Raw genomic sequence first — 25,739 nt, forward strand, 5'->3', positions numbered from 1 at the left:
TTCTGATTTATTGCTTGATCAATCCACATCCATGACACTATGTCAAATAGAATTTCTTTGTTGTGTTTAACCATGTTATGAAATCAAGTAACCAGTGGGGATTTTTTTACTTGGCTGGATTTTTATATTTTAAATAAGTTCCTGTATTTTAGTTCAATAGCAATTATAAATGCTCTTCACAAAACTGAAGAGCTGTTCACTGAACAGAACTTCTGTAAGCCCTGAAGAAAGAGCTATCAGAAAAGCAGGATTTACTTTCTGTATGAGCCTGTTTTCAAACTGAGTAAGGATTGTGTTCAAGGAAAATTCAATTATGCACTCAGCAGAGTAAATAACAAAGTAAATAACATTTTGGCAAGTAGCATCATGTGTGCTATTGGTCATCTGAATGAGAAAGTGAGAGCCAAACACTGCCTAAATATATCCATGTCATAGAACATCTGTTTTCTCTGTAGGTCTCTTACCCATAGAATTTTATGATAAGATAATAACCCTATTGGCTGTGCAAGGCACTTGCATAGGTGTGACTGACTACCAGTAATTACCTTTTATTTCTTGTTTTGTGTTCAGTGAGAGGTTCTGATCTGATGAGCATTTTGAAGGCAGCTTTTATCTGTTGGATGATTGACTCTTCCTGATTCTCATATTGCTAACATTTTGTCTGACAGCAATAATCTTCTTTGGCTGCACACAGTTTTTGCTGTTGTTTACCTGATTCTGACTGTTGTCTTCATGAGACATCACATGAAGTATGTCACATATAAAGAAGAAAACATAGTAAGTGTCTGTACTGGGGTGAAAAATCCTATACAGCATATTTGCCAGTGGATAATGCTAAAAAAGCAAATTGCTAAGGTGGCTCCTGCATGCTAGAACATAAATGGGAGGGAATTGACTGAAAGCAATGCTCTACTGAGTGAATTGTGAAAATGGAGGGAGAGAAGGGGGTTGGGGAGGAATTTGTGAAATTTTGCTGTAGTCTATTACCAGCATAGAAGCTGCTGCCTTGAATAGCTGAAACTCCCACTAAAATCAAAATTTCCTACCTTTTTCCTCCCTCTACTAACACAGCCAATGTGCTGTGCCAATGCCTTCCTTATATTCTTGTTTTCACTTTTCTGATGTGGTTTATCAAAATGTGACTTGCATTTTCTCCCCCAGGTTAAGTGCACATTGTTCATAACTGGTCTTCCAAAAAATGCAAATGAGGAGTCAATACAAAGTCATTTCACGTAAGTTCCATTCTTGAGCAATAACATTAAGATCATGGAATGCTTTGGGTTGGAAGAGGCCTTAAAGGTCATCCAGTTCCAACCTTCTTCCATGGGCAGGGACTCCTTTCCACTAAACCAGGTTGCTCGGACCTCCATCCAGCCTGGCCTTGAACTCTTCCAGGAGTGGAGCATCCACAGGTTCTCTGGGCGGCCTGTGCCAGTGCCTCACCAGCCTCACAGTAAAGGATTTCCTCCCAAGATTTCATCTAACCCTACTCTCAGCTTGAAGTCATTTCCCCTTGTCCTATCACTACATGTCCTTGTAAAAGCTCTCTCCGTCTTTTATTAGGAACAGGAGGTGTAAAATTGTTCTGGTAGTTTTACCTGCCCAAGCAAATAAGTTTTTTTGAATTTTGCGCTGTTTAAAATTCATGTTATAGTATCCACCTTCTAAAAGCATATCTTACTCCTTACCCAGAACTGAGAAAAGACTACATTTCAATAAAGTTAGTTAGCTGATCTTAAAATCAGAATTTAAGAAAGTGTCTGTGTATCCACACTTTCCATTCATGTCCCCACACAACTTTTACTTGGGATAAAGCTGTGCATCTTGTGTTAAGTAACCTTCAATAACTGTCTCTGTGGAAGTCTCTACTCTTTGATAGCTCATTCAGACATTGAGTGATATCAGTTAAATATCAGTGCTGCTCTTTGAAACAGTTTCTTCATTGTACTTTCTGTTCTTATCGTTGTGGTGTGCTGCTTCCTTTCAGGGATGCCTACCCAACTTGCACTGTGCTGGAGGTCCAGCTGTGTTACGATGTAGCCAGGCTTATTAATCTGTTCAAAAAAAGGTACTTGTTTTTCTAATCCACATGAGTTTAGCATAATTTTGTGAATGTTTTGCCAGTCCTTAATCAACATGTACCAGCAGTACTAACCTGGTGCATACTAAAGATGAATTCTGCTCTTCCAATTCTGGTCTGGACTTTGGCTGGATTCAGCTGTGTTTTAAAGGGAGTCATGGTGTTCAGCCCATCTCTTATAGGTGTGATATGTTGTGTGTTGCCTAAGTTAAGTTTTGACTTGCTGATTATCTATTTATCTATGTATGTAGTTAGTTATTTAATGGCAGGCTGTGCAATGTGAAAAGCTGAGCTACTGAATTAATAACTCTGTTAACCCTGCTTCTTTAGCCAGAGGTGCTGATCACAGGAGATACAAGTGTTATCTTCTGGACTCTCAATAATAGTATTGGGTTGTTTTTTTTCCTGGAACCTCACTACAAGTGTAGGCTGTATAATGATATTACAGACTTGAAAATAAATAATACTTGCATAAGTAACCAAAACAAAGTGCATGTAAGTATCTTTGGTGACTGATTCATTTGCGATCAGTCCTTGGCATAACTTTTTCTCTCAGGGATTATAATATTTTTAAACTTGTTGTTGATACTGTTTTCTTGCAAAATGTTATAAATGTATTTTTCTGTGCAGAAAACAAGCTGAAAAAAGCCTGATTTACTATGAGCACCTGCATCAGAAGTATGGCAAGAGGGTCCAAATCAACCCTAAACCATGTGGCCAATTCTGCTGCTGTGAAATGAGAGGATGTGAAAGGGTAAGAGATTGTGCTCTTTTTCAGTTATGGCTAGGTAGATTATTAGAGGAGTGGAAAGTGATTTTTGTGTCATGTTTCATTGACCTTCAGAAAATTCTTTATTCATTCATTACCCATAGCTCATCATGTTCTTGTACTGCATGGGAAAGAGGAATTCCCTGAAAACTTTTGAGATGTAATCTTAGTGCACAAACTGAAGTACAAGAAAATCTTCATGTTTGTTTGTCTTTGTCTTGTGACATATTTGTAATCTGTGGGAGTGGTGTGAGGAAGGATGACTGTGGTTTGTGTAAGCTGTGTGTTAATGAAGATATTGTCCATCGTACTTGGATGTAACAGTCATCAATTTCCCCACAGGAGGATGCTGTAGATTATTATACCAAAGTTAGAAATGAGCTTGAGGAAGAATATTCAAAAGAGGAACAAGCTGTTCATAATAACCCCCTGGGAATGGCTTTTGTAACATTTCAAGAGAAATCCATGGCAACTTAGTAAGTTTGGTTTGTTGTCTTCTTTGTTCTCTTTTTACTAAAATAGTACGACTGATCTCTTGTTTGTGTCCCTTGTTTGCTTATGTTGGTCCTTCCTTTCTTCTTTTTTACCATTCTGTGGATTTGCTCTGCTTTGCTTTCTGGTAAGTTTTTCAATAAGTGTGCATTTTAGCCTCTATGTTTTGAGTGAAGAAATTATCTAAATGACTAAAAGGCTTGGGACATTTAATGGGATAAGAAGTCTTTCTCTTCTGTGTGGGATCTAGACCATCAGTGTAGGTTCATAGGAGGCCAGACTAATTGGTTCTTGAATATGAGTTACTGATATCTCCATTTTCTACTGTGCAAATGGTCCAATTACCAAACTATCAGAGTGGGTGCACATTACACTGCTAGTTAAGTAATCTCACCAGTGTAGGGTCAGTGAGAAACCTGGCCACAGGTGCTGGGTACACATTCTGTATCTCTCTTACCTGTTGTTATATGTATAGACCAAATATTAGAAGTTGTTCTGTGTTTTTATTCAGTCATTTGTAGAGAAAGTGCATGTAGCCTCTCATTTTCTGTTGGCACTTTGTGAGCATTTTTTGCTAACATAAGGTGTGTAAAGGGAAGCAGAATAATATTTTTGTTACAACATAGCACATCATGCTTTTTTAAGATTCTTCACAGCCTCTCTGATTTAAATTGTCTGCCTTCTTTTGGCCTTCAAGTCATGTTAGAGAGACAGTCTTTCAGGCTGTTTTTCAAGGAAGTCCAGGATGTAGAATTTCTTGCGGGAATTTGATGTGTTGGAGAAAATTTTGCTTACTCCTCTTTCACTGAGTAGTGATTGTGTGATGAAATCTGCTTGGAATTAATGTGGTGGACTTCATTCCCTGGAAAATTGAGTTAGATTATGTGTGAAGCTAGGATCCCATCAAATTAGAAAGTTACTTGGTGCCCTTAGGATGTTCTGCTCCACAGGGCCCTGAAATAGGATGGAAGAAACAGGAAGCCAGAATTGAGGTTCTGGGGACTCAGATGGTTGTAGAAGCTTGTTTAACGATGGCTAAAACTTGCTCTGTATGTTCGTTTTTTTTTTTTTTTTAATAAACTGTCAAAGAATAATTAACTTTCTTAAATACTTGCTGCTGCAAGATGCTGGCAATCTGACATCACTGCTTGAATTCTGGTAAGGAAAAGCTCTTGGGGTTGGGGGTTATGTTTGTTAGTTTGGTGTTTGTGTGTGTGGTTCTCTGTCTTCTTTATGTTAAGAACAGCCCTGAGAAACCAGCATGTTCACAGATTTTATAATCTACCCATTTAAATATAATACATATGCAGTTTCTATGCCAATGTAATAAGATAGTCTCTGAATGTGTGCCTGGCCCTTCTACTGCTGTCCTGTGAGAGATCTTTGAAAGCATTTATTCTGGGCATGTTTTAATTTTCTTTAAATATATCGAGTGTCAGTCAACTCATAATATTAGAAGATAGAATTAAGCACTGTGATTATTTTAGGAGTGGGTGAAAGAGGCTAATATTTTGAATTGTGGGAATATCAGCATGCTAAAAACTCTTCTGAGAATTGGTACTCAAGGCAAAATCAGGTTTGATACTAGTGTAAAGGATTAGTCTGCACTCTCATTTCATTAGTCTACTTTGATTTGAAAACAGCTGAATTATGCAAGATATGTTTAGGAAACTGTCTGTCCTTTATTTTTTTCCAATGCTCTCAGGCTTTGATTTTTTTTTTATATGACTCACTGCTGTTGTTCGTGTTAGTAGAAGCAGTAAACAGTTTAAACCAAGACTGCTTTTTATTTCCAACAAAACAGATCTCAAGCCTGTGGTAGCAACTGCTTATATAATAGTCATTAATGCATAATATGTTACATTGTTGTTTAAGCTCTCTCTTGATCACAGCTTATTAAAATTAAAAAAACCCTTTATCACAATTCCGAGATATTTTCATTACGTATTCAGCATTTTCAAGTGTTAAAAATTGGAAAAAATCTTCCTCTTCTTCCTTACAGTGTCCTTAAGGACTTCAATGCCTGCAAATGTCAGAGCATTAAGTGTAAAGGAGAACCCCAGCCATCACCCTACAGCAGGGAGCTGTGTGTATCCAACTGGGAAGTTACATATGCTCCTTATCCTGAGAATATTTGTTGGTAAGACTCCTGTCTTACATCTATTTTTCAGTGATAATGTAGGTTTAGAATGGGCACTGGATAAACAGGGATGAGTGTGTTGTTCTTTAAGCCTAAACTAAAACTTTATGTAGTATTGGAATGTGGCTGATCTGTCTCTTTATTTTCATTACTGGTGTTCTTCATTAACCTTGGGATCTGTGGACATTGCTTGGGGTAATGGACTAGAGTTTTGCCACCCCAAAATCTAAAACAACTCCTAATCCTGTTTATGTCTGTCCCTCAATGTTTGCATTTTTGGAGGCTAGTTCATATCTACTGTTGAGATCTGAGTAAAGCAACTTGGTGTTAGTGCTGAGCATCCTCAAAATATGTACATATTTTTCTGAGTTGCTACATGATAATTGTAACTTGAATCACTCTGTAAACTCTGGTCTGTCTTCTAATATCTTCATTGGCTCAGTACATTTCCCAGATAAATGCTTTTGGAATTAAACTGTTCCTGTGCTGTCATCTGTCATGCTTATAGGCTAAAAAATATCTAAACCTTCTCCATTTACTTTGAAAATCACTTAGGTTTGGGTCAATATAATCCTTTCTTCTGTAATACTAAATTTGTTGTGACATTTCCACTGCCCAACCCAAAACTGCAAGTGAGACACAAACATGCCCAAATAACTGTATTTCACCTGTATGTAAAATTTTTTTTTTTAAGCACTCTTTTTCTTTAAGGGTTTTAATAGAAAATTACGTTTAAGGAGACTGTGCTATTGATTTCTGGTAATTGAGAGGTTTTCCCAAGAACTACAATTTTACTGTTGGGAATAAAGTTCAGATTCTTCAACCATGAGGCAAACAACCATGATTCTTAGCTGTGTCTTTTGCAGCAGTCTTATTTTGACATATGAATTTTAAAAATCTCTTGCAAGCAGCTTTCCAGGTAGGGACAGTTGAATGTGCCTTTTTCATAAAAGGGTTCTTCCACGTGTTTGTGCTTCATTTCCTCCTCCTTTCTTCAAGAGCTGGACTCTGGAAATGGTCTGGGAGACTCAGTGCACTGAAACACTTGCAAAACTTTTCCAAACATCTCTGAGAGAAATAAAAAATGGTGGGATTTTAACATTTTTGTTCAGTTCATTTGGGGTTTTTTCCTGTTCTTTTTCTTTTCTCCTCCCCCCGTCTTGAAGAAGAGAGACCACAGGGATTTGCCAAGTTCAGAAAAAGACTTGTCATAGGGATGTTACTGAGCCTCTGTGTCCCTGTTTTGTTTGTTCTGAATATTTGGCTTTGGCTGGAGTTCAAATCATTCCAGTCCTTTTGGCAATCATCTCAAAGAACATTTAAGAACTTGTTTAAAACCTATGGTTGCTGTTTTAATATGGCAGGAAGGTATGCAGTGTTTGTAAATAATTTTATTTCAAATTACATTTTTTTGGTAGATTCTGCCTCTGATAGGTATTGTCCTTGCAGAAATTCTCTGTGTCTTCTATCTCTGTCTCTTCTTGTTCCATTTCTGTTTAGTACTTCTGTATTATTGAACAATAGATGTGTTTCATCCCAAACCTTAACTACATTATGCATTGTGTTTGTGTAATGAAAGACTAAATATGTTGTTCTGCAAGCACAATTTATGTCATCATTCAAAAGAGGTTGCACAGTTCTCTTTATTTCTAATAGCAACTGGAACTTGTGTAGTGCTTTGTTACATAACTTTGAAAGCTCAGTTTAGAAAAAGCAGTGCCACCTGTTACTTGACAGATAGTATATATCTTTTTTTAACAGCAAATGCTTGCTGCTTGTTTTAATGTCCTTTTTATTTTTACTTCTTTCTCCAGGAAAAATCTTTCAGTGCATGGACTGAAATGGTGGTTTAGATGGGCTTGCATTAATTTACTTCTTTTTATTGTGCTGTTTTTTCTTACTACTCCTTCCATAATCATCTCAACCATGGACAAGTTCAATGTCACTAAACCTATTCACTACCTTAATGTGAGTATCACCATATGTTTGGATGTAGCTATAGATCAGACCAAAATTTTGGTAAATTGATAGACATGGTTTCATTGTCTTACTATAAATATTCAGTTGAAATTCTCAGGATTGTTTTATGTGGTTGCTGATTTAAACGCATAAGTCCAGAATCAGGTCTTTAGCCTTCTTTTGTTCCAGGATAATAGTCTGAAGTAATTTAATCTAAGACTTTATATTATTATAACATGTTTATATATTTGTTTGTGGTATAATTTGCAATCCAAATTTACATAATTCTAAATTTCATAATAAAAAAATTTTGCAAGAAATGGAATTTTAAGTCCAACTTGTATTTTGATTTTTGTGAGAAGAAGGGGGGAATTCAGATTTTTCACTCTGAGGTAAACTGTTGTTTTTATTTTGCTTATATTGTTCAAAGCAAGATGGCATATTTATCTGATCCTAGTTTGACTGCAGCTAAAGCAACTTGCAAGCTGCTCTTTTTAAATATTTCCCCAAGCTAGTGTAAACTACATAAAAACTACTTGTGAGACTGTACTCTCATGGAATTTAATTCCCAATCCCACTTTGGTTTTCTGTCTTGCATGCCAGTGCTAAGCACTCACTACTCAATTTAAGACTATCTCAATAGAATTTCCCCATTTCCTCCTGCTATAATTTACAAAAAGCAAAATATTGCCATCACTGTTCCACCACAACTGCATTAAAATGTTTATAACACTTATTTTTAACTCCCACTAGAATCCTGTCATCAGTCAATTTTTCCCAACGCTCTTGCTCTGGTCCTTCTCAGCTTTGCTACCAACAATTGTCTATTATTCGACTTTACTGGAGTCCCACTGGACAAAGTAAGCAGCCTTTCCCTCTGTTTTTACCTTATCAGCTGAATTACTAAAATAAATTGAAGTGCTTATCTTTCACAGAGCTCTGAAATCTGCAGACCTCTCATAGCAGGGAATTTCCTGTTCTTGTCTCTTTCTAGTGTTATAACCACATTTCAGGGTTTAGGTAATTTGTAACCCACACAGCAAGTGTTATCTGACCACATGATTTGCTTATGCTTTCCCCTGCTCCCCACCTTGCTCCTCTTTGTATTTAGTTAGAAAAAGAAAAGAGTATGAGCAGGCTCAGGAGGTCCAGCTTCAACAGGAGCATGGGAAGTGCCTCTAATCCCATAATTAACTTGCCCTCTGGGAAGATAGTCCATGTGGGTTTGGATCCCCTGCAGGCTGACAACTTATAAAAAAGGGCAGCCATCTTTTTGTTGTTTGGCATGACAAAATGGTCTGGATGTAACTCCTGGTGCACAGTTCAGGTCTGTTGGATATTAGTGGTGATCTGAGAAGGCTTTTGGGGCAAAGGCCCAGCAAATGTGTTGATGAAAGGTTTTCACATAGAGCTGGTTGTCTTGGTTTGAAAACAAACCAGTGGGAGATCACAAGTCAAGATTGAAATTAAAAATAAGTGAAATAATACAAGGAAAAGCACTGACAAAGTCAGATATAACCTAACACCCTGTTAGGGTGGTAGTAGCAGTCCGACTGAAGTAGTCCAGTTGAAGCAGTGATCCTGTGAAGGTCTAGTCTCTAGCTGAAGATCTAGTAGTAGCTCTGGTCTTCTGGGAACCCAGTAGACAGGGCTAGCTCAGGCAGTTCTAAGGCTAGGTTATATCCAGGTGGGAACACCTGGCTCCTCCCTCCTGGGCAGAGCATCTCACAATGGGATGAGATAAGTCCATGAGTCACACGGTGGGTCCCTGATGGCCCATTGCTTGTCATGCAGGGTGGGTCGTTAGCAAGTGATAATAGCTAACGGATGGCCCATTGCCTGTCATCCGGAGTGGGTGATAGCAGCTAATGGCCCACAGCTGGTGGTAATAGAATACTTAACTACATCAATATTGCAACCTAGGACATTATCCACTTCTTATTTTATTACTATCTACACAGTTTTCACTTAAGATAAGGTTTCTTTGTGGTACACAACAGGTTTTTTTATCTGCTTTTATTACTTACTAAGTATAACTAGGTCTTTGGGCAAAAACTACTCTATGGATGGGTTTGCCTTTGCTTGAGGTGGGACTAATCTAAACAGTTTTTTTTAAGAAACTTCTTACGTGTATTACAGGGACTTTATTTTTATTTACTGTGTGCAAAGGTTTGGACTCGGCAGGACTGGCTCGATTGATAGAACTCCTTGTGTTAACTATTTAGGTGGCTTTTGCTAAGTTCAGTTCTTAATTTTTGAAGGTTTCTCCGCTAAGTGCTTTCAAAGTTGTCTTAAGTAGTTTGTTACACTGTTTAACTTTTTTAGCAGCTGGTGCATGATAGGGGATGTGGTATATCTATTCAATTTCGTGTTTTCTAGTTTAGGTGTTTATGAGGTTATTCTTGAAATGGGTTTTATTGTTAGACTCGATTTTCTCAGGGGTATCATGTCTCTATAGGACTTGCTTTTTTAGACTTAAGATGGTGTTTCGGGCAGTAGTATGAGGTACAGGGTAGGTTTCTAACCATCTCGTGGTTGCTTTTACTATGGTCAACACATAGTGCTTTCCTTGGCGGGTTTGGGGAAGTGTGATGTAGTCAACTTGCCATACTTCTCCATACTTGTACTTTGACTATCGTTTACTATACTATAGAGGCTTTATTTGCTTGGTTTGTTTGATTGCAGCGCAAGTTTTACAGCTGTGGATGACCTGTGAGATGTTGTTCATGGTTAAGTTTACTTCTCGGTCACGAGCTCACTTGTATGTCGCATTTTTTTTTTGATGACTAGAGGCATCATGGGCTCAACGAGCTAGAAATAATTCTTTTTTGTGCTGCTAGTCTAGATCTACTTGTGACACTTTTACTTTGGCAGTTCGGTCTACTTGCTCGTTGTTACGATTTTCTTTATTAGCTCGACTTTTAGGTACATGTGCATCTACGTGTCGAACTTTTACAGTCAGCTTTTTTGCTTGGGCGGCGATGTTTTGCTAAATCTCAGCGGCCTAGATGGGTTTTTTTCTGCGCTGCTAGTTAGCTTTTCTCTAGCGGTTTAATCATTTCTATAGCGCGTTGGCTACTATCTAGGAGTTAGTGTAGAGATAGAGCCTTGGCTATTTCTTTCGTTTAGCAATATCTAAAGCTAGTTGGATGGCTTTAAGTTCTGCGACCTGACTCGATTTACTTTGTTTTTCGGTAGCTTGTACAGCTTGTTGTGTGGGGCTTCATACTGCAGCTTTTTATTTCTGATCTGCGCTTACAATTCGGCAGGACTTATCAGTGAAGAGGGCATAGCGTCTTTCACTCTCTGGCAGCTCGTTATACGGGGGTGCTTCCTCGGCACGTGCTATTTGCTCTTTTGCTTCTTTTGAAGATAATTTAAAAGTTTCACTTTCAGGCCAGTTTGTGATGATTTTTAGAATTTCAGGGCGATTCGGGTTTTTAATACGGGCGCGCTGTGTGATGAGGGCAATCTATTTGCTCTACGTGGCATCAGTGGCATGGTGAGTAGAGGGAACTTTTTTCTTGAACATCTACTTTAGTACTGGCAATCGGGGTGTAAGGAGAAGTTGTGTTTCTGTGTCGATTACTTCTGAGGCGGCTTGGACTCTTTCGTAAGCTGCCAAGATTTTTTTTTTCAGTGGGAGTGTAGTTGACTTTAGACTCTCTGTAATTTCGACTTTAGAATTCTAGTGGTCGACTTCGGGTCTTACCAGGCACCTTTTGCCAAAGGCTCCAGGATAGACCATGGCTCCCGGCTGCAGAGTAAAGCACATTCTTTACCTCTGGTCCTGTCCTGACTGGTCTAAGGGCTACCGCATGAGCGATCTCTTGTTTGATTTGGGTGAAGGCTTGCTGCTGTTCAGGGTTCCAGTGGAAATCATTCTTTTTGCGGGTTATGAGGTAGAGAGGACTCATGATCTGGCTGTACTCAGGGATGTGCATTTTCCAAAAGCCTATGGCGCCTAGGAAAGCTTGCGTCTCCTTCTTGTTGGTTGGTGGAGACATCGCGATGATCTTATTGATGACCTCAGAAGGAATCTGACGCCGTCTATCTTGCCACTTTACTCCCAGGAACTGGATCTTTCGGGCAGGTTTCTTGACTTTGCTCTTCTTGATGGCGAAACTGGCTTCCAGGAGAATTCTGATGATTTTCTTTCCTTTCTCAAATACTTCCGTTGTTGTGTCTCTCTACACAATGATGTCATCAATATACTGTAGATGTTCTGGAGCCTCACCCTTCTCCAGTGCAGCCTGGATCAGTTTATGGCAGATGGTGGGACTGTGCTTCCACCCCTGGGGCAGTCGGTTTCATGTGTACTGCACACCTCTTTAGGTGAAAGCAAACTGAGGTCTGTACTCTGCTGCTAGAGGAATGGAGAAAAAGGTATTGGCAATATCAATGGTCGCATACCACTTTGCTGCCTTGGATTCCAGCTCATACTGAAGTTCTAACATGTCCGGTACAGCAGCACTCAGTGGTGGTGTGACTTCATTCAGGCTACGGTAATTTACCGTCAGTCTCTATTCTTTACTGGACTTACGCACCGGCTATATAGGGCTGTTAAAGGGTGAGTGAGCCTTGCTGACTACCGCTTGGCTCTCTAGTTCTCGAATTATCTTATGGATGGGGGCCACAGAGTCTCTGTCAGTGCGGTATTGCCGGCGATGCACTGTTGCTGTAGCAATTGGTATTCGCTGTTCTTCAATTCTCAGTAGTCTTACAGCAGACGGGTTATCTGAGAGACCGGGCAGGGTATTCAGTTGTCTTATGTCTTCTGTTTCTATGGCTGCTATCCCAAAAGCCTAGCGATGTCTCTTTGGGTCTTTGAAATATCTACTCCTGAGATAATCTATGCCGAGGATGTATGGGGCGTTTGGACTAGTCACAATGGGGTGTTTTTGCCACTCGTTCCTAGTTAAACTCACTTCAGCTTTCAGTACAGTCAGCTGCTGGGATCCTCCTGTCACCCCAGAAATAGAAATGGATTTAGTTCCCACATACCTGGATGGCATCAGGGTGCACTGAGCGCCGGTGTCAACCAAAGCTGTGTATTTTTGTGGGTTAGACGTGCCAGGCCATCGGATCTACACAGTCTAATAGATCCGATTATCCTTTTCTTCTACCTGGCTAGAGGCAGGGCTCTTCTAATCTTGTTTTTGGTGCACGATGTTCTTGTCTTGTAAATGTGTTTCTGAGGTTTTTTCAAGAGGATCAGTTATATTATCACTTTCATTCTGTCTGGAGTTCTGTTTACAAGAGACTGGGGCAGTGTTGTACCTAGATGAGCCTCTTGAAGTGGATGTTTTTGTTTTCAATTCACGTACCCGGGCTGCTAAGGTGGAGGTGGGTTTCTTGTCTTACTTCTTCATGTCTTCCCCATGCTCCTGCAGGAAAAACCAGAGGTCACGTCGTGGAGTTTGTCTTCTTTTCTTGGTTGGGGGACGTCTGCTCCTGATGGCAGAGACTCTGGTTGGTTTCGGTGTGGCATGGACAAATCTTTCTTTGAGCTCTTTCTTTAGTTTCTGATTCTCTTCAATCAAGTTTCGGACTTGCTCGGCTAGGTTTGTTTCTACTGATGAGACCTGGGTACGTAGTGGAGCGGTGACAGTGTTCTTATAAATTTTTAGTTTGTTTGTTAACACGCTCACCTGGTCTTCGCCTTCCCTCCACTGCAGTGTTGCCAGGTAACGAGAGTATATCTCTGGTCTGAGCTGCGCGAATCTTAGCCACATTTGTGAAGTGCACTGGACGTTATTTGGGCTCTTGGGGAATCTCTCATTGTCTGAGAAAATGATCTCTAGTACGGCCAATTCCCTCAGGCATCGGATACTTTGTTCTATTGTGTTCTATTTTCTTTGGTGCATCTGGAGGTCTTCTTTGCAGAGGTATCTGTCCCGTACACTCGCCAGCAATCGCCGCCAGAGGCTGAGAGTTTCTTGGGTTTTCTCAATCTCCTGGTCAATGACCACATCCTGGGATAGGGATCCCAGTTGCCTGGCCTCACTTTTATCCAGAATGGTGTCGTTAGCTGCGGCATCCCAGATACGGAGCAGCCAGGTCAGGATGGACTCGTTTGCCTGCCGGGTGAATTCCCTCCGTAGGTCTCGCAGCTCCCCCAGGGATAGAGAGCGAGTGATGATCTCCGGCTCTGTCTCTTTTGCTTGGTGAGATGGTCCTGCCGCATCCCCATCAGTCGCTATGCGGACTGATTTGCTCTTTGATTTTTTTTTCTGGACGGGGGCAACTGCTACGGGCTTCGGTTGTTCTGATTTGCTTTGTTTCTGCTCCTCAAGAAGACAAAATATTGTTCTGATCTTTAGCATGAGGTACACGGTGCTGGTCGCAGAGAAAAAAGAAAACAGAACTGACAGGAAGATTATGCCATCCTTAGCATCTAGGGAGAACTCAATATTGTTAAGGACGGCTGTGCCTGACCTGAACTGTTGGAAGAAACCGCTCTCTCTTCCTAGCCCCAGAGGGTGGGTGCGATTGCTGATGAGATCCCAGACGAAGCAGCTTAGGTTAGGCCAGGCAGACAAAGTTGAGTATATATAATGAATGGTGTTCATTGCCTCACAGGTAACTATGCTATAGGCATAATAAACCAATAGAGCAATTCTCATGCCATTCCCTGGTCGCAACAGGAGCAATATGACAGGCAGATAGTATCTCATTTGAGGAAAAATATAGAGAGCGAGATACAATACCCATATAGATAAGCTGAGCATCATGGTGCTAGGATTTTTGCGTTTCCCCAGGTCGGGCCCCACGTTGGGCGCCAAAATATGTCTTGGTTTGAAAACAAACCAGTGGGAGATCACAAGTCAAGATTGAAATTAAAAATAAGTGAAATAATACAAGGAAAAGCACTGACAAAGTCAGATATAACCTAACACCCTGTTAGGGTGGTAGTAGCAGTCCGACTGAAGTAGTCCAGTTGAAGCAGTGATCCTGTGAAGGTCTAGTCTCTAGCTGAAGATCTAGTAGTAGCTCTGGTCTTCTGGGAACCCAGTAGACAGGGCTAGCTCAGGCAGTTCTAAGGCTAGGTTATATCCAGGTGGGAACACCTGGCTCCTCCCTCCTGGGCAGAGCATCTCACAATGGGATGAGATAAGTCCATGAGTCACACGGTGGGTCCCTGATGGCCCATTGCTTGTCATGCAGGGTGGGTCGTTAGCAAGTGATAATAGCTAACGGATGGCCCATTGCCTGTCATCCGGAGTGGGTGATAGCAGCTAATGGCCCACAGCTGGTGGTAATAGAATACTTAACTACATCAATATTGCAACCTAGGACACTGGTGCACCCTAGAGATGTCAAGCCCACTGAAGTACTGATGCCTTGGAGAACTCAGCACAGCTTGGTTTGGAATACTAGATTTGATGCCATGTTCCCCTAAAGTCAGATTAAAGCACAGTACTGCACAGTCAATTCCAGTTTCACTCAAATTCACTCAGTCTTTATCCATAAAGCTTGTAGCCATTTCTCTTGTTTGTTTTTATATTCTAAGGTAAATTTCCCTTTGAATTTTTGTACCATTCCTCCCTAAAATGTCATGTCCAGTATCTACTCTTTATTCATCACAGTTGCATACTTTTAATCAACTTTATTTTGGTAGATGAACTACACACATGAGCGTTGAGCTCTTCTCAATCAGTCAAAATAATTTTCTAAAGTCACTGGAGCTCATAGGTCTGATTTCAAGCCTTGGTGTAGTTACACTGATAGGTGTCACAGTGCCCAAGTGTTCCTATAATGAAACCCCTATGGCTTTAAAGCCCTATCAGATTCCACCTCTAGGAGTCTGAGTTGTTCACAGCACTACACTTTTCTGACAACAGGGTGTCACTAGATCTGTGTTCCTGCTACTGTAGTAGGGGTATAGCATTAGTAGTGTCATGTTGTTCCCCAAGAGTTGACACTTGACAAGGACAGGCCAGGAGGTTGTTTAGGTGTCTGGTTTCTTGGCAGTGGTGCCCTTTTATGAACTGCTTAATCCCTCCTGGCATGACACTTGAAGAGCTGTTTGTTTACAAGCTGTTGCAAGATTGAGTGTCTTTGGGTGAGAGACCAGCTGTGGTTGTTGCATGTCCCCATGCTTGTGGAGCAGAGCTGTAGTGATGCTCATCCAAAGTGTGGATTAACACTCAGGAATATTTTTGTTGCCCAAGAAGGTACTGAAAGTCTGCCCTGTCCATACTGGTGAATACCTCAAAGACGTTTGTTTTGTGATATGGTAGGGGAAGTTGGAAGTCTGACAGGTGCTGACATTGTCTGGGCAAGATCCTTCATATGTGGCAGCTTCTTGTATGAGTTTCTTACTCAGTGCTTTTTTATGTTGATAGGTCTGCAGAGAACAGAATTATGATGCATAAAGTCTACATATTTTTGATCTTCATGGTATTGATTCTGCCTTCCCTTGGTCTGACCAGGTAAAGAATAATGAAGTTAAATGAAGTAATGTTTGAGTACCTCTATAATGAGACATTTTACTTGGGTTTTCTAGTTGTGAGGTATAGTTGATGTACCCCCACTCCCTACAGTGTGTGGTTATGTTGTCATTACACATTAGATTTCAGTGTTCATCTTACATCTGGGGTCCTCAGAGCCCTTAAAGTTTCCAAAGCCTGACCTTTCTTTTAACAAAGAAATTTAAGACTTTGTAAGATCAATGGCTAATTAAAAGTTGCCCAAACAAACAGGAAGACCATCAGAGCTGAGAACCCAGTTTCCTGACAGTATCTTATACTTCAGTTAGAGTTGTCCCTTTTTTTCCACCTTTACAATATTTGACTGTTTCCCTGGCTAATTGGGTGACATGTATTTGTCCCATCTGTATAATAATTGCTAAAAATGAATCATCAAAACTTGGATATGAAGTAGATGTTTTTGTTCTGTTTGATTCTGTACTTTTTGCCTTATTTCTAGCTATCAGTAACTGTGATAAAGCTAAAGTAGTGCTCAGATTATTTGATTAAATTCTCTCTATCCATTATCTTGATTTAAACTACTTAAAAAGGGAAGCAATTTTACACAGTGCTAAGATGTGGGAGACTAAATTACATTCACCATCTTTCTTTCAGCCTGGATTTTTTTTTCCGCTGGCTGTTTGACAGAGAATCGTCTGATTCTGCAGTTAGGCTGGAGTAAGTATTAGCCAAATAATGCTCTCTCTTTGCTCTTCCTTTATAAAGTAATACTTAAGACTTGATTTTTTTTTTTTTACTGTTTACTGCCTTTGATTGGTATTTATTAAAATTTGCCTAGGGTTGTTATGCTGCGGGATGATGTTGAGCTTCTGAGTAAGGGGAAGACACAATAAGGCTGGACATTAGGAAGAATTTCTTCACAGAAAGGATGATAAGATATTGGAGCTGGCGAAGGATTCTTCCATATCATGGACAGAGGATCTTCCCAATAGTTACAGTGATACCAAATAGCTGCAGCAGTTCTCTTTCCGTAATCCACTGGATCTTGATTTTAAGAAAAAGAGATGTTTTTACACCAGCATTGCAAATTTGCAGATATTGGTTATTTTAAGCTCTTGTGCCTGTGCCTGGAGGGAAAGAATATAATGTAATTATTAGGACATAGGTTTCCAAATGCTCTTTCACATTCACTAACAGGAAGACAATTAGGAGTTACTAAGTTAGGAGAGACGATTATTCTATTGCAGGCTTATCTCATCTCGTGTCAGGTTGTTGTTGCAGACATCAGATGATGCTCTTGCCTGCTGTCAACCACCCATCAGGCTGCTCTATCTTTTTGTGAACAGTTTATTCCTCATCTGAGCTGCAACCCAGCCAGGCTCTTACATACTACACTGGCTGCATTTTTAGCTATGCAGTACTCTTTTACAGCAAGGTTATCAGGAGTCTTCTGGCCACTTCCTAAGGTATATAGTGCTTATCCTTATGGTTAGAGATTTCCAGAAGCAATAGGGATATATTGTACACATCCTATGTTTGCTTGTCTTCCTCCTAGTCAGTGTCTGGTGTCTTTCCTGGCAGATGTGTGTTCCTGCCTGACCAGGGAGCTTTCTTTGTGAACTACGTGATTGCCTCTGCTTTTGTGGGCAATGGGATGGAGCTGCTGCGCCTGCCGGGCCTCATCCTTTACACCATACGCATGATCATGGCCAAGTCCACAGCAGAGAGGAAAAACATCAAACAGGTATTGGAGCCCCTCCTTAGCAAGAGGCAATTCAATGACTGATCCTTATCAGAAACAGTGGGAGCACCCATCCTTCATACCATCAACCATTGTCTCCTGGCATTTGCTTTTTAGCTTTTGTTTTGCTTGTCCACGACAGGTTCATATTCCCTTCATTTGCAGCACAGATAACAGGGAGGGATTTATTCAAGTCAGAGATGGTCAAAAACCAAAACCCGAGCTCTGAGCTTCAGGTATCAATCTCTTCATAGCTCTAAGTCAGAGTTTTATGGTTTGGATTTTATAGAATAGTTTTGATTTTATTTTATAGTCTAAAATTCAGGGTTTTGTTTTTTAATTCAAATCTGCCTCGAGTTAGTTTCTTCTATCAACCTGCAGGTGTGTACAACTTACTTCAATCTGAACATACACATATCAAAATACATACTTTTTTCCCTCTATTCCATTTTAAGAGGTGGGCATTTGCTGGCAGGTGATATGTCATGCTATATAGCTTGAAATTCCAGGTGTTACAATGGGAACTTAAGGCTATATACAGCTGCCACGGTGAGGTGATGGTTCTGAAACTGGCACAATTATTTTCTGCCTTGTGGTTTTAAGGAACTGCTTCTTGTAGATGCAGATTTCCTGAGAAATCTCTTTAAGGCAATGAAAGTAAAAGCAGCATCTTTTCTGTGTGTCCAGATAATAAAACCACATAATACTTCATCTAATTATATAATTTCTGCCTCATAGGAAAATAACTGATCTCTCATGGGGAGAGGATAAAAGAAGGTGAATTGTTGCTTCAGTGAATCTATTCTTAACTCCTGACATATTGATGGATGACTTGAGAGTTTTGGGTGTTTTGTTTTTGTTCCTAGCAACAGGCATTTGAATATGAATTTGGAGCAATGTATGCCTGGATGCTGTGTGTGTTCACTGTCATCATGGCCTATAGCATCACGTGTCCCATCATTGTCCCTTTTGGTAAGTTTTCCAGTGAGCTGTGGGCACTGTGGGAATGAGATGGGGCATGTGCACGTTTGGCCCAGCTCTGGTTAAATGTTGATAATCCTTAGGACTTGGATCCATGTTTCCTTTCCTTCTTGTGGAAGAACTATGAAAAAGATGGTGAATTACTTAGCTCTTGTACTGCCTTTAGAGTTGAAAGTATATTTAATGTCTATTAGATGCTTACTCTAATTCTCAAGTTTGAGTGTACTGGCTTTGGTGTGAGTGGTATAGATCAGACATAAGTAGTACTAAATAATTTTATATAGTTGGTATTTTCATTTTCTAATCCAAAATTTTACAGAGCTAGATACAAGATAATTATCTAAATTAGATATTGTTTAGAACTCATTTAATCAACAACCTTATTATTGGGAGAATGTGGCCAATTTTTATGTAACAATGTAATTGATATTTACTTACATTTAATTTTGTATGCAGTTGTAAATATCTGAATGTGCCACTGCATCCCAGAGCTGCTGCAATTCATAGCTGCCACAGCAGTTGCTGGCTGTTTGTTTGGATAAGGAATGGCTGACTTGAAATCCAGTCATGAATCTGTTGAAGGCTGAGAGGGAGATGTTAAACCTTTCTTTCTCACCAGCACAGAAGGAGCTCTAGGTTCTCCCAGGGAGCAGAAGAGGCACCTCAGAGAAGTGTGAGGAGAGGGGATGGATGGGGATGCAACAGCCTTAGGAGCAGTGCTGTCATGCAGCTGTACCCACTCATGCTTGGGCTGTACCCACCATTGGGTACAGCCCAATTTCCACTCTCTTGGTTAGTGTAGATCATTTCACAGCATTGCTGCTTTTTATCAAACCTCCAACAACCTCTGCTTGGCTCTCCTGTTTTCCCTGCCAGGTTTGATCTACATACTCCTGAAGCACATGGTGGATCGTCACAACCTCTACTACGCCTATCTCCCTGCCAAGCTGGAGAAGAAGATGCATTTTGCAGCTGTCAATCAGGCCCTGGCAGCTCCAATCCTCTGCCTTTTCTGGCTCTATTTCTACTCATTTGTGAGGCTGGGTAAGTGTTATCTTTTCCCACCTAGAAGCTGCTCCCAGCTCTCTTGCCATCTTCCTTGCATTAGATGTGAAGTTTCTTAAGCTTGTGGACTCTTCTTTTTCCTTCCATAAAGGGGAAGTCATGGTAGTTGCCTGTGGCACTGAACTACATGATTTGCACAAGGGTCTTTGATGGACATGGCTGATACATTAAACTGTTAGCATGGGGCTCCATGTTCCTTCATGTCACAGGAGATCATGTATTCCTCAAATTAGTACCCTTGGAATTGGCCAGTCAGGCTGTGAAGTGACACACGGTAAAATCGTTACATAAACCAAAATCTGTTCAGAATTAGCTCTTTATAGTAAAATGGTCACTGGCTTCACCATCTGCATTTGTGCAGCCTGGGCAGAAGTTTAATTTGCCTGGGTGAATTGGCTGCTACCTCAGTCGTACAGCCATGACTTAGGAAAAAATGCTAAAATGTTGGCTAATCATTTTGTGTTCTATATCATCCATCAAATTTTACGTGGAAGACTGCAGTGAGATGGTGACTCTCTTCCCCACATTGTACTTTAAAACCTCATGTTTTGCGTGTAATTTATTTTTAAAATAGGGACATTCTGTATTTTGCAAATACTTGGCATTGATAGTATTGGCTGTGCTGTACTAACAACTTTGATATCAGAAAAGGTAGGAAACAGCTTATGGGTTTTTATCCATGATACAGGAGGAAGCATTTGGCATGGAGTGGGGATGTCAGTGATGCTGGAAGTATTAAGTTTTCCTACTTAGGGAAAGAAGATCCTGTTATCTAACTGCATTGTGCCCTCATGACAGATGATCATGTTTGCATTGTGTTGTCTAGCATACCAGTAGTCAGAAAGGTACTTTAGGCAGGCTGTCATCTAACTTTAGGGATAGGAAAAGCTCCCTGTGGATTTAAGAGGCACTTGGAACTATTGCTTCAGGCTGTCCTTGGATTTGAGTAGATGTTCCTGCATTACTTGTATGTTTGAGAGCTTGTTTTTTCCCTTGTTTTGAGAGCTGTTTTGCAACCAGGAAGACCAATAAATCTGTGTCCTCTAAATTAACAGGAGAATTTCTAGAGCATGTTTTGGAAAAATCACCTCCAATTGCTCAGCATCTGATGCACCTCTTTAATTGTTGAGAAGGAAATCCCGGTGAAGTAAAAATTTAATCTTTATTATGGTGTTTTCTAGTTCTGCATGGTAAAACCATCATTTTTAAAGGACATTATTAATGGAAAACACAGGCTGGATTACTGTGTTTGGCTTGGTCAATGTAGAGGATCCTGTTTACAGGATGTTGTTCAGTGGTTTGTCAGTGCACTGGGCAGTTTGAGCAGTAGGAACTTGAGATTTTTACTTCATTGCCATTGATTTCATTGCTGCTTCTTGTGCCAAAGAGAAAGAAGGACGGAAGGGTAAGAGTGCTCTGCTTCCTTATCTGCAAAATAGATCAGTTTGTGGTGTACAGCTTGATTGCTTGGTCATTGGCTTCAATAGTTGGCCTGAAATGGATGTTTCAGTCTGGTTGCAGAGTCCAGTGATAATATTCTGGTTTCTCACTCCTCAAACATATGGCTGGAAAGTCCTCTCTCCCAGTTCTCAGTCAGGATCAAATACCACCTGACTGCATACAGAAGGTGGCAGGCTGTGCTGGTGTCATCTGTCTTCCTTCTCAGTCACTGTATTCTTCCTTGGCTCTTATGCCTGCCATCCATCCATCCATCCATCCATTGATCCATCCATCCATCACAACTGCAGCACCACTGGGCCTCTCAGCACAGAGGAGGGGAGGTCCTATATGCAGTTCAACCCCCTGCAGTTCAACCCTGATCTCCTGGGATAGTCAATTGAGTCCCATGTCCTCCAGAGCTGTTGGCAGGGAGGAGTTCTGAGGACACAGTGCAGGGAAAACTGATCTAGGAGACTTTTCCTTCCCTCTAATCTCTGCTGTTTGCCTTGTGGTTTGCACCACAGGTTGGCTTTGGTGTAGATACAGCTCACCATCTGGTAAACACTTGTGTGAGCTGTGCTCACAACAACAACCTCCTCTGAAGGACATTCCAGAATACCCATAGGGAGTTTTTTCACTTCCCTTTTTGGTTTGAATAGTGACATGTTTGTAGGGCTTTTTTTGGTTTTGCTTTTTGCATGTGTGGGGTGTGTTTTCCCCTTGTGAACAGACCTGTGCAGGGCTTCTATAACCTGCTAAAGTGTAAAACTTGTCTATTCTGTGCCTCTGCATATTGCTGGGGTTGCCACAAAAATGTGTGAGGGTTGGTGTGGCCTCTTTTGTCTGAAGAAGCTTGGAAACAGCAAGGGTTATTAGTGGTGTTTACTTTTTCCTATTATCCTATTCAAGTCACTGTTACTGCAAAATGAGATTAATTTCTTTACAATATTTCCCTAGTGGATCTGGAAAATAAGAAGTCACTGTAATCTTTAATACTTTTTCCATACTAGGCAACCATGTCCTTTCCTATAGTTTCGTTGCACTCTCTCTGAACTAAAACTTAAACCTTTCAGCCTAGTTCATATTTACTGTTTTTTCTCTTGATCTTTTCCCTTGGATTCTTCCCATTTCTGTCCATATTTTATTGTAGACAAACCATCCAGTTTGGTGCCATCATCATAATTAATAAATGCAATTAATATTACAGTTTCCAGATCATTAATGAAAGTATTTTAGATGTGAGTCCAGAATGGATGAATGAGAGAGGAGAAGAATCACTCTGAGTCTTGTTTATCATTTAAGTATTACAGCAACCTTTCTTGGCCTCTTAGAAAAGTGGGAGAACAGCTTTTTTGGCAATTTTACCAGTCAAGAAACTTCATGTATAATCATGTTCTGTTTGTAGCTGGAAGTGGGGCTGCCCATTCCTTCATGCAAAAATAAAAAATCCATGAGGCTTCTGAAAATGGGGAGACAAATAAAGGCTTGGTTTGGTATTGTTGGGTTTTTCTGATTTGTATTTTTCTGTTGTGTTCTCTGGATATTTTTCTAGGTTTTAAAGCACCTACAACCATGTTTACCTTGCTCGTTGTCAACATCACTATTGTCATTTGCTTGGCTTACACTTGTTTTGGCTGTTTCAAGTACCTGAGTCCACTGAATTATAGGGTAAGTAATAGGCACCTGACCTTTCAGCACCTACCTCTGTGCCTGATGGAGCACAAACTGTTTCTGCTGGATTGTCCATGCCTTCCCACTGGCAGTGTCTGTTCACAAAGGTTCATGGTAAGATGGCTAAAGAGGGCCTGTAGTACAGGTAGGCTGCTTGGCAGAGTGGAAAGCCTCTCAGTGTCTGCAGGAAGTGAATTTGAGAGAAAAGAGCAGTATGGAAAAAGTATCCTGGGCTGCATCCCCAGCAGTGTGGCCAGCAGCTTAAGGGAGGTGATTCTGCCCCTCTGCTCTGGTGAGACCCCACCTGCAATGCTGCATCCAGCTCTGGAGTCCTCAGCACTGGAAGGACATGGACCTGTTGGAGTGAGTCCAGAGGAGGTCAAGAAGATGATCAGAGGGATGGAGCACCTCTGCTATGTGGAAAGGCTGAGAGAATTGGGGGTGTTCAGCCTGGAAAAGAGAAGGCTCTGGGGTGACCTAATTGCAGCCTTCCAGTACCTAAAGGGAGCGTAAGAAAAAAAAAGGTGAAGAGAAACTTTTTATGAGAGTGTGTAGTGACAGGACAAGCAGGAATGGCTTTAGGCTGACAGTAGGTTTACATTAGGTAATAGGAAGAAATTCTTTGCTGTGATGGTAGTGAGACACTGGCACAAGTTGCCCAGGGAAGCTGTGGATACCCCATCCCTGGGAGTGTTCAAGGCCAGCTCAGATGGAGCTTGGAGCAGCCTGGTCTAGTGGATGGCATCCCTGCCCATGGCAAGGGGGTGGAACTACATGATCTCTAAGGTCCCTTCCAAGCCAAACCTTTCTGTGATTCTGTCTAAAAATATTGAAGGGGAGAGCACCAGCACTGCACTGAGATCTGTCTGTGCAAGTTTTCAGGTGCTCATGATCTGTGTGTATTGTTTTCACTCACCGGTTTGATGTTGTCTCTCTTCCTTTCCCCACCTTTTGCTGCTTACAGATAGAAGACACACAAAGTGAAAGAGGAAAAGACACAGATGTGCCAACAGTCCCAACATCTTCTGTAAGAAGCTAAGAGTTACTAACATTCCCTTACGTTTCCTAAAAAAACTTAATTTCTCACCCTGCTTACCAAAGAGCATGTGTGGGACACATTAGTCTGAATGGACAATGGATTTCCCACATGCATGTGGGACCAGAGAGTTCTGCAGCTGGGCTCCTGGACTACTCCCAGGTGGTGTTCAGAAGTACCTTTGGCTGATGTTTTAGGAGTAGGTGAGACACAGTGATTCCAGCAGCTCTGTGTGCTGTGTTCTGTGCCCTGCCCCAGACAGAGCCTCACATCTGGACAGCTGCCAAACGCAGTCAGTTGCCACTGCTTTCATTCTGAAAGTTGTGATGTGTAGCAGCGCTCACTTGCCATGTTACTGAGAAGGATGTAGGACTGAGGTAGAAGGAAAGGCCTTCCTGCCACAGTCAAGAGGTTCAAATGAGTGTTGCACCAGGAAGCCTCCACCAGGGTACTGAAGGCCTGAGGTGTTGAGGTGAAGAATGGGAAAAAGATGAAAAGAAGAGTGACAAGGGGAAAAATTACCCTGGGTGAGTTTTCCCAGCATTGTGCTTGGAGAGGCCACTAAAACCCTTCACTTGTGATTTCAGATGTACGTCCCGCAGGTTTTGCGCCCTCATGCTACAGAAAGGACGGTGCTGGCCCCCGCGGAGCAGCAGTCCTATGGCACCATGGACAACACTTGTTCGCAGGCAGAAGGAACCATCAGCTATGCCGCAGGACCTGCAGTGCTGGAGGAAGCATCGAGAGCTTCGCTTTGAGTGCCGAGGACTAACACAAGGTGGAGCACTTGGCCCAGGTTTAGAACTAATTCCCTGCCACCTCCTACTGAGTATTCGGTGTTATTTATGTATTCCTGCCTGCAGAAGAGGTACAGAAATAATTCATTGTGTGGTCTGCAGCTGTGCTGGGAGATTAAAAAGCAGATGCCTTGGGACCGATTGTTTTCCAGGCTGTCTACACACGTTGTGAAACAAACAAGTTGAACTCGGAGATGCTGATCCTCAGGGACTTCACTTTTGCTATCTCATCACTTGCCTTATGAAAATAACTTATGCTGCATATAGATAACTGGTCACCAAAGCCAATGCAGCTATTAGAGCTGTCATTTATTTATTCAAAAGAATTCTTCCCTTTTTAAAAACCCCCAACATTTATTATTTATAAACCTTCTTGGGATGTGTTAAGTCCTGAGACAATGCCACTTCTGATGAAAATGCTCTTTGTGTGGGTGCTGAGAATGGTGTGTGGGAGTCTCTCCTCTTTTCACCCAAAGTAGTGAGCGTAGTCTTGATCGTGTTACTTTTTTTTTCCTTGAAAGAGATGAGGGAATTACTGTGCACTTGGGTACTAAAAGTACCAGAGCAAAAAGACTGGTGTAAAGGGAGTGATTTATCTGATACTGTTTTTATATATTTTTGGAGGGCATTTAGGTTCTTAGTTTCCGTTCACTATTTTTAAGGGCCTTCCACAATAAAAGTTCACCTGCCAACAATAAAGGATGTAAACATTTTATCTCTTTTAATCTTGGGTTAAAATGACGGATCTCTGGGTTTTCTCCATAGTGCCAATTATATGAGCTGTAAGATACTAAGTTTTTAAATTATGTAGTAGGTGCTAATCTATTCCAAAGTGCAATGTGTCAAAGTGTAACTAATAATCACAGAGCAATAAAACACTGAGTTTAGAAAAATTTTAGGCTGTCTTGATTTATTTATTATTTTCTCTGTGTGCAGAAACAGTGCTTTTACTGGCTGCCTCACAGCATGGTCATGAACTGCTCACAAGAGCACTGCCACGAGCCCTAGAATGACAGTATGTCCCCTGGGAAATTCGAATACTTTTGGATTTCTCTAGGGAATGAATTTTGGTGACCTTTGGGTAGGAGAAGCTTTTGGCCCTCTGTTTGCCTCCTTGTTGTTAAACTGTTATTTCC

General features: G+C 41.0%; 1 protein-coding gene across 2 annotated transcripts in view; it reads left to right on the top strand.

Moving 5' to 3' along the window:
- The window catches only part of TMEM63A (transmembrane protein 63A), a 36,567-nt gene extending 11,071 nt beyond the window's left edge, over window positions 1-25,496 (top strand). For both annotated transcript variants that reach the window (XM_085054676.1, XM_085054677.1), the window contains exons 9-24: window positions 669-777; window positions 1,162-1,232; window positions 1,988-2,068; window positions 2,711-2,834; window positions 3,192-3,325; window positions 5,344-5,481; window positions 7,296-7,449; window positions 8,194-8,300; window positions 15,789-15,875; window positions 16,527-16,589; window positions 17,454-17,616; window positions 18,480-18,585; window positions 19,471-19,638; window positions 22,652-22,767; window positions 23,735-23,797; window positions 24,394-25,496. In XM_085054676.1, the coding sequence (XP_084910802.1) occupies window positions 669-777; window positions 1,162-1,232; window positions 1,988-2,068; window positions 2,711-2,834; window positions 3,192-3,325; window positions 5,344-5,481; window positions 7,296-7,449; window positions 8,194-8,300; window positions 15,789-15,875; window positions 16,527-16,589; window positions 17,454-17,616; window positions 18,480-18,585; window positions 19,471-19,638; window positions 22,652-22,767; window positions 23,735-23,797; window positions 24,394-24,564 (1,855 nt within the window). In that variant the 3' untranslated portion in view covers window positions 24,565-25,496. The remainder of the gene's footprint in view (window positions 1-668; window positions 778-1,161; window positions 1,233-1,987; window positions 2,069-2,710; window positions 2,835-3,191; window positions 3,326-5,343; window positions 5,482-7,295; window positions 7,450-8,193; window positions 8,301-15,788; window positions 15,876-16,526; window positions 16,590-17,453; window positions 17,617-18,479; window positions 18,586-19,470; window positions 19,639-22,651; window positions 22,768-23,734; window positions 23,798-24,393) is intronic.
- Window positions 25,497-25,739: the final 243 nt, after the last annotated feature.

The sequence above is a fragment of the Lichenostomus cassidix genome, chromosome 3, assembly GCF_008360975.1.
Source record: "Lichenostomus cassidix isolate B80296 chromosome 3, HeHo_3.0, whole genome shotgun sequence".
NCBI lineage: Eukaryota > Metazoa > Chordata > Aves > Passeriformes > Meliphagidae > Lichenostomus > Lichenostomus cassidix.